The 9,204-nt window shown below is 42.2% G+C and overlaps 1 protein-coding gene across 1 annotated transcript; it reads right to left on the bottom strand.

Annotated features, from left to right (window-relative positions):
- Positions 1-6,634: 6,634 nt before the first annotated feature.
- On the bottom strand, positions 6,635-7,747 carry LOC115687279 (uncharacterized). The gene is made up of 2 exons (XM_030613165.2): positions 7,081-7,747; positions 6,635-6,837 (listed from the first exon to the last, which is right to left on the bottom strand). Exon 1 carries the CDS (start codon positions 7,679-7,681, stop codon positions 7,082-7,084), a length of 600 nt encoding a protein of 199 aa, XP_030469025.1. The 5' UTR covers positions 7,682-7,747; the 3' UTR covers positions 6,635-6,837; position 7,081.
- Positions 7,748-9,204: the final 1,457 nt, after the last annotated feature.

Below are 9,204 nucleotides of genomic sequence, written 5' to 3'. Positions count from 1 at the left end.
CATTACCATCAGAGCTTTTAAAAGTTTCAAGAGACAGAAACAAAATACAAGGGAACCCACACGAACCCTAATTTTCAAAAGCAAGAAATCAGTTCCCCCCCCCGCTCCCACCACCCATTCGCATGCCTCAATTCTTGTCATATTTCGTTCTAGCTTTTGGTCTTTGTTGATGGACGATATGCTTTCAAAAATAAAATAAAATAGAATAAAGATGATGGTGCTGCCCCCTCAAAGATAGGGGCAATTATATGCTTGAGCTGATAAATGCATAGGGGCATCAAGTAAATGATGTGGAAAACTAAGTCCATGATATATTTAAGTAATCCTTGAGACGTTCCATCAGTTGGAAAGAATGGATCCATGATGTGCTTGAACGCGGTCCTAGCTATCCACTTTCCTTTAATTTTGCATTTTTACAGACCAACTTTAGTTTATGAATAGGGTTAGATTGGACCGGGTTGATATAAAGAGATTTGAGGAGAGCGATGTTACTGTCGCTAGTGACTTAAAAGTTGATCAATTTGGACAAACGAAACATCACAGAGAAACTTTCCACAAAGTCCCAATCCCTTCTTTCATACAAACATTGCACTTCGAATCGAATCACTTTGGACTTACTGAAGATTAGTCATCAAAATCAAAGACAATTTGGAGGGATTAACCCCTTAGTTTTATAATAGGCCATAAAACGAATCCGAAAGAGAAGGGGAGCAAAAAGGGCTAGGTGGAACGTACGACGCGTTCAGATCCAACTGCCTATTCATCCATGAAAGAGAATAAAGCCATCCTATGCACTTTGTATGAAATCCTCGAACAGTTTTGATTTTCTCGTGAATCTCACCTCATCTAAGAATTCATGTGTTAAGGCTTAGGCTTGTACATTGCCATATCTACGATTATTAAAAGGTTCAATTGGTACATTTTCATATCATATAACATGATGCAAATCGATTGGTCCTGCACTTGCGTATCCTCACGCTCAAAGGGTATCTTTTTAATAAGAAAAGATTTGCAAGGCATTTGATATACCGGAGCATAATAGCTGAGGCCCAAGTTCCAAAAGAGATTGATGGGTTGATGAGCCTGGAGTGGGACTATATAAAATCATAGTGCATCTTCTTTTCATGAGCTCAACATCATGCCTGAGCAGCGCGTCCTCTCAATCGATTACAAGGCGCCATGTCTCTTTAGCCTTTTTTGCTCTTTCTCTCAAATCTTTCTTCGCTTTAAGGACAAAAGGAATTTAAGTGCAAAGCAAGAAAAAGGAAAGGGAGGAAAAAGAAAACGTGGCCCTTTTTGGGGCTTTTTTGTCTCGAGAAAGAGCTCTAAATTAGAGAGTGATCATGATTAGTGTGTCGAAAACACGTTCAACGACCTCATCATGGGGTGAAAACCTGTGAAATTTTTCATTTCAAACTTTGTACTTTCAAGGAAACGCAGGGGCTCTAGGGCTTCATCGATTTGTATAGATTCCTTCTCCTCATGTTATGATTGTATCAAAAGTGACTTGAATTCAGCTTAAATATATAGAATAGATGTAGAAGGTGATCGCAAATCAAGCATATTGAGGACACTTATCAAGGTTGACCCGGTTGTGAGGAGCTGACCAAGTATATAGGGTCGTCGGGTCAGAGTAAATATTTTCGGATACTCCGGGCTCGGTCTTGACAAGTGATTTCATTTTGGTGTATGAATTACATGATTAGCCGTGGCATACCCTAAAACATGTATTCTATCTCAATCTCTTACGTAAAAAGAATAATTTTCATAAGCATTCATTCAATTTACATCAGTGTACCATCAAGGGGATTAATCTTTGATTAAAATCAACCACATATTCTTTTCTTTTTTTTCTTTTTTTGTTTAAGCAAGGAGTACCTTTTACCTAGGGTACCCTGATAGACCGATAGTCAATCTGATGCAAGGGTCACTTTGACTCATTTTGGTGATCTTGAAGATGTGATCCAATGTTCAATGGCGACTTCTCCGTTCAAAATTACATGGTCGTCTACACCGATTAAAAAGTAATTATTAGAAGCTCTGTCAGCAAACACCCTGATAGCTGGAAGAAAACAAGAACCTATATGTAGCTCACAGTCCTCAAGAATTTCAAAACTCATGATTGAACCGGCAACAATATGGCCATATATGCCTTTTTAACCCCCTTCGACCGCCAAAAGTGGTTTCTTAAGAGAATTCACATGTTGCCAGACTCCGATTGATTCAACATTGAGAACGATCATTTGAGCTCTAAAGTCCCTTGGCCAAATGCAAATAGTATTTGGTAACTTTTTTTACTCACTTTAGAGAGATACAATTGCATTTAGAATGCTCTCCAAGAGACTTTTGGCCAATACAAGGGTAGAGGTGCCTTGAGAAGTTGCATTTTAGGAATGCAACTTGCACTGTTCATCGTGACTATTCATCTTCCCCAAAGGTAGGTCCGGCAACCGGCGACCGCCGCCTGAGGGCTAGCCCGACCCCTGCGACCACTGCCTGGGGTTGTCGGACCTCGGGCGTCGCCTGGGTCACGCGACCCAGGCGACGCTTGAGTTCGCGCGACCACAGGTCGCCTTGCTTGAGGTCAGGCGGCGGTGGTCGGAGACCAGATGTGGCCATCGATGGTTGGGCGGCGACCAGATCTGGCCAATGGCGGTAGCTGGTGGTTAAGCTCCACCGAAACCTTTTTTTGTTTTTTTAAATATTAGCAAAAGTCATTTAGCCCAAGTTGATTTTAAAAAACACTTACCAAACACTAATTGCATTTCAAAAAACTCCTTTAGCCCAAAGGTATTTGCATTCCCCCAAAAACATTCTCCCAAAGTCGAACCAAACGGGCCCTAAATGGGTGAGTCCGATAAACTTAAGCAATTATTTTTCGAAATAATATATATGTGAGCTCGTCCCGAAAGAAAGATGGAAACAAGGGTCGAGTCGCCACACCAAAGAGAGGGAATCGGTCTTAAACATAGTATGGTCGGATATGTTTAATCCGGAATGCAAATCAAGAAATTGAATTTCGATTGTTCGCGGAGCTGGAGTTGGAATAGTGAAGATGCTCGTGATGAAAACATGAACAAGTTCAAGCCAAATAACTTTTTACAATTATCCACTTTATGTCAAACGTCTCTCTCTCTCTCTCTAGGAAAGAAGAAACAACTTTGGATAGGACAACTTTATGTGTTGGACCGCCTTTTCGATAGCATACGATGCAAAAGCCTGCTTATTTTGATGCTTGCTAAGTTACCCATGATTATCATTCTTTTGTCTTGTTGTTTGTGCACGACCTCTTCCCTTGCTAGTTACAAAATCCAGGTCCTCCGTTCGATCGCGAGTTGTCTCCCCCCGATTTAAAGATGTGTTGACGCTCCCTAATGATTTCCATTTCACCTAGATGAAGGACTGAAATGGAGTGGGGACATGACAAGAGCGAGAGCTAGGTCGAAAAGAGGAGGAAAAAGGGAGCTCCATTATTACCCCCCAAAGAAAGTTTTATCTTTGATGCGTGACACATGGTACAAAAACCAATTCGGGGACCCGATTCTTTAAGCTCCACCTCATCTCCTTTTACATCATTGATTTTGTTCCAAAGTTCTGTGACAGCTCCACACTGTCCCATGTCGAAAGCTCGTGCTATGTACCATTTTTTATGGATGACGAGTGAGAGAGAGAGCTTGAGAGATCGTGTGATGAGCAAAAAATTTGGAGTCGAGAAGTTAGGGATCCAAAAACTTGTTTACGAAAAGATTATTCATCTGGAATTCTATTTGTCATGAACACTAAAGATTTCATGAGGCACGAAAAGGGGCTGTCGACCCGAATTTACAGAATTTTGGAGGCGCCATATGACGTATGCAAAACAATCTTACACAGGCTCGTGACATCGAACATAGTCTTTGATCCAATGGAAAAGAAAGGGAAAAGCAACATATAGGACCCATTTTATGTACAACATTTTGGAACTTATGTGGTGATGTTGTATCAATCTCTTTAGATTTATGCGAAAGTTGGGTTTGTGTTGCTAGGGATTCTCACGTCTTTGGTTCCTCTTTCTCAGGAGTATACTGGTGGATCTTGCATTTTTTCTGTTCCCTTCTCTCTGTCCTATTTCTTTGCCAACAAACTGGGAATCCTATGCTTCCTTTTACATGATTGCTGCTTCACATTGGTCTGTTCAGGTCCACCCATATGGACTGAATGGACCGACATTACAATTAGACTTCCAAAATCAAACTAATATATGAAAGACCCTTAGTTTGTCAAGTTCATAAGATTAGTAGATTGACATGGTTTAGTCTGATGTGAAAATGACGTATCAAAGACACGTTTCTCAAATTATGTGGGATCTACGGTGGGTCTCCAAAAAAAAATTAGGTTTTACGTAAGGGACGCCAAGTGATGTAAGTCACTCTTTTAAAGCAGCTGAATATGGTCATCTCATTAAATATGCAGTTACATATCATTTAGTAAAATTGTAAATCGGTCTTAATATCTATAGCATTGTCAAAAGAATATGTAAACTTCACACTTTATATGCACCGTTTATGCAAGCGCAATCACAACGAGAACCAAAGAGAGTGATGAGATGTAACTTTTCCGATTCCTTATTTTTGTTTCGATTTCTTATTTCAATGTGATCTTGCAGCTGTTGTACAAGTCGTGGAATGAGGTCAGTTATAAATAGTTTCGCTAAAGACAGACGTACACATCTGTAATGCTGTGAAAAAGAACCGGTTGCAAAATGTGGTATCATTTGTTCTCTTGAAAACCTTTTCTTTTTGCAAATGAGAAACTTCAAGGAAGGTGATGACTGCACCCCAGCTTCTTAAGAAAATGGATCGTGCTCATATGTCCTTATCTTCCTATGAGGAGGAATCTTGAGTACAAAACAAGGCCGTTTGACGATCCAATACAGCAAGTAAACCAAATTCTTTTTTTTTTCCTTTTTTTTTTTCTCTTTTTCTTCTTTAATTTTTTATTTCACTATGGCCGGGAGGGCCAATCAAGGGTCGTTAGGCCCTCGCCGACAGCTGGTGAGGGCCGCCGGACCCTTGCCTGCGGTCGTGAGGGTCGTGCAACCCTCTGGGCTGTGCTAAGGTCGCGAAGGCTATCCCGACAATCGCGACCTCAACACCACCCAAAGGGTCGCGCGACCCTCACGTAGAAGGCCATCGCGGGCGAAGGTGAGGCTAGCCTCGCCGGCCGCAGGCAAGGGCGGCCTCGCTTGTGACCGGTGAGGCCATGGTGAGGCTAGCCTTGCCTAGATCTGGAGGAGGGCCACGCAACCCTCACCCACAACTGGTGAGGGCTATCGGGCCCTCCCTGGCCACAGTAAAAAAAATTTAAAGAAGGAAAAGAAAAAAAAAGGGAAATTTTAAATTTTAAAAATTGTTCACGTCAGTGCTGACCATCATACATGGCACAGCTGGTATTCACGTTAGCAATTCTGGCCAAAATTGATCGAATGGACTCAATTGGCAAATTTTCAAAAGGTTTATAACTTAATTGGCAAAATTAAAAGGTTTATGACTGAATTGGCAAAACTGCAATAGGTTTAGGACTTTTGTGACAATTTTCCCCTATCTTGATAGTCAATCGGCAACCATGAAATTGACAAATAGTCCATTCAATCGACAACTAGCATGTAATCGACATCTTCAAACTTGATCCCATTGAGTTAAAGTGTAGCCAGACTTGGTCTTTGCTTGTATTAATAAGGAAAAATCGATGAGATCGAAATTGAACTGTCAATAGAGCCCGATGCTGCCGCATCACATAATATTAGGAACATGTTGGAAGTTAGATTTTGTGATTGAGTTTCCATGTTACTTAGCAGAACTTCAATATGATGAACAAGAAGCGGAAAAGAATGTCAATTACAAGAACTTCATCTCTCACTTAAGCAGCTCCAATCGTAGTCATTAAGGAAGGGGAATGTAAGAAACACATGAACTTCTCTATTGGCAAAATGGGTCATGAGAAAGAACCAATATGCTTGTGTAAAGATAAATAGCCATTCATTTATCGAGTAACTAAGAGAGAAATAGTGACCCGGTAGAAGAACAGGTAAAATCACTCTCTGGGCTTGGGAAGCCCAGTTTATCTATACTGATCGAGTAAAATGTATTTATCATGCAGTCGTATCAATACACTATCAGCGAACCTAAGAAATTCCCTTTAAAAAGATTAAGGGCATGTTTATTTTGGAGAAAATTTCATGATAAAACAAAATATTTTATGGGAAATTATTTTCTAAGATTTTTTTTTTTCCTTTTCAGGTTAGAGAGTTCATTTTCCTAACTTTAAGCATGATTTTTTTTTTTTTACCGTAAACGAGATTCTGTTGATCGATCATTTTCAGCAAGCCAAACGAGCGAAAATCCGGAAAACTAATTCATTGAAAATTCTTTCACTCAAACAAACACACCAGAAACGCGCCATTAAACTAAAGCTGGTTCCCCAGTTTCATTAATCGATGCCCATTTCATGATTAATGGAAAACAAGGATCTGCTTGGAGGATGCAAAAAAAGGCAAGCAAGTTAATTCATAGGAGCGAATTGCACACGACCACCTAGGCCCATGTTAGGAATGGCTTTTAGCATTTGTTTCTTGGCCATCGTCGGTTGACACAAGTTAGGGTGAACTAGGAGCATACCATACTTAAGCGATTAATCATAATCAGATCCTTACTTAAACGACACGATTACTTAGATAAGACCGTAAATAAACGCACTTTTTCCTCTGACTTTGAGTCCACAAGTTTCTTGAATCAAATGAGGCAATTCATGGAAATAAATTTGTTCCTCCAATAAAGTCGAATTCTAACTTCTTCCTCGCTGTGACAATAGCAAAAGACATCTCGGTGCAAAGACCAAGCAACACGAATGTTATAAGTGGGTTTATAAGAAGGGGCGGAAGACAATTTGGTCACATAAAAAGCAGCAATTCACATGTTCATCATCCGGATTAGACAACGAAAAAATTACAGAAAATTCCTTTTTCTACGTATTATTATAGCCAAAAATTTTACATGCATTGAATAAAACAAGATGAAGGTCAATTTGTAAATCGAGTTAAACCTTAAAAACCTTTAGAGCCCTTCTCCTTCAAGACGACGGGCTTCTTGGCCATGGCCAGACAGTACTTGGCGATCTCCCGGAACTTGGGCACGCTCCGGAGGTCGACCTTGGTCCCGTCCTTCAGCGTAATCACGATGTCGCCCCACTCGCCGATGAACCGCGGCACCACCTGGACGTCCTTGATCACCTGGTACGAGAAGTCGCTCCGGTCCTGCCCCGTCAGCCCCGACACCACCGTCACCCGCAGGTTCGTGAACCGGTACCGGAGGTAGAACGCCCGCGACACCGCCGCCAGCGTCAGCGGCAGCCACAGCAGCGTGAACCCGAGGAGGAGGTTCGCCACCAGGTCGCCGTAGTGGGCCCCGCCGTCGAAGAAGATGGTCTCCTCCTTCGGCTTGGCTGCGGCGGCGGCGGCGGCGGCGGCGGTTTCGGAGGAGGAGGACACTCGGAGTTTAGTTACCGGCCTGTTGGAGCTGGTTCTCGGCGGCGTAAGTGTGAGGGGGAGGCTGTAGGGAGGAGGGGGCCTGGTGGAGGGTAGGTGGCGGCCCGCGGCGGCGGTGGCGGTGGCGGTGGAGGAGGGTGGGAGAGGGGCGGTGGCCATCGGATTATCTGAAGTGGGATTCGATCAAGCAAGAGAGAAAATATTGTGGTGGATAAGTGACGTGAATTTTGATTTTTCTTGGAGGACTTCTTTTTTGTGGTCCGGATTTATCTGTGTTTCTATTGGTCGGAGCGTGGAAGTGTGGGACCAGAAGCTGGGCTTCCCTTTGGCCGGCCGACATTTGGCCACGTGTCATCATCTCAGCTTCAAAAGGTATATATCAATTGGGACGAGAAAGGGTAGGCCCATCTTTGGAGTCCAAATATACGGTGAGTTTGACACTTAGGGCTCCGTTCGTTTGGCGGAAAATATTCTCCTTTAGGAAAATATTTTCCCGAAAGTCATTTTCCTGAAAAATGTTTTCTCGGAACATAATTTTTCGGTGTTCGGCGACCAATATGAAAAAGTTTCGGAAAATATTTTTTCACCGGCGACTCGTGCGCCGGCGGCGATCGGTGGCGGCGGCGCGCCGACCATGCGGCCGGCGATCGGTGGCGGCGGCCGCCAGCGCGACCAGCGGCCGGCGACCGGCGGCGACCGCGGCGCGGCGAGCGACCCGGCAGACGGGCGGCCCGGCGGCGATGGCGGCCGACCATGACGGCGGCGGCCGGCTTCCGGCGGCCAACGGTGGTGACCGACGATCAACTTCCTCTCCCACGGAAAATATTTTCCCTCCCATGGGCAATTTTGCCTTCAATTTGGGGGAAAATGATTTCCTCTTTGTGAAAAGAGGAAATCATTTTCCTCAAAACAATGAAGGATTTGGGGGTGGGGAAGGAAAATGTTTTTTCGGCCTGATAGAATTTATCGTCTTGGGAAAGTATCAAAACGAACCCAAACCAAACCAATAAAATTATGACTCGAACCAAAATCAATAACTTCGGTTTGTTATCAGTTCGGTTCGGTTTTAGACCGTTATCATCGAGCTGTCTTACAAGTAACAAGTTTAATACATGCTATTAAACTTCAATGTGCAATGGAAATTAACAAAAAAAAAAATAGAACATATTTTACACACTTATTGGAAAAAAAGGATTAAAATCACAATTAATTCAAATTAACTTATCAATGACATAAAAAAATGTTATTTAACTAAACGCAAGAACAAAAAAAGATTAAAGAAAACTCTTTCTTAACTATTATTTGAGATTAAAAACCAATCAATGATTGCTAACTTGCGAAGTAGAAAATTTTCATTTAGATAGTATAGAGCAATCTTAGATAGGAAGAACTTAGGTTAAACTACAAATCTTATTAGTCAAAAGCAAAATATATTTATTTTTTGAACTTATCGTCTCAGTAAAACAATAAACTAAACTTATCGATTTGGCTTGGCACGATTTTCAGTGTTAGGTTTTCTATGAACACCCATAATAGTGAAAATAATATGTTAAGTCCGGCGAGGGCTCCGTTTTCTTTTCTTTTATCTGTTCCTTTTTTTTTCTATCAATTCCGACGAGGGCCGCGACCCTCACCCGCCAGATGGCAAGTCACCGGCAAAAGGAAGAAGAAAGGAAAAAATA

The sequence above is a fragment of the Syzygium oleosum genome, unplaced genomic scaffold (genome assembly GCF_021117445.2).
Source record: "Syzygium oleosum isolate NSW1041296 unplaced genomic scaffold, Sole_v2.1 Sole_v2.02, whole genome shotgun sequence".
Classification (NCBI taxonomy): Eukaryota; Viridiplantae; Streptophyta; class Magnoliopsida; order Myrtales; family Myrtaceae; genus Syzygium; species Syzygium oleosum.
Note: the sequence above shows the minus strand (reverse complement) of the source record. Positions and strands in the feature narration are given on the sequence as shown.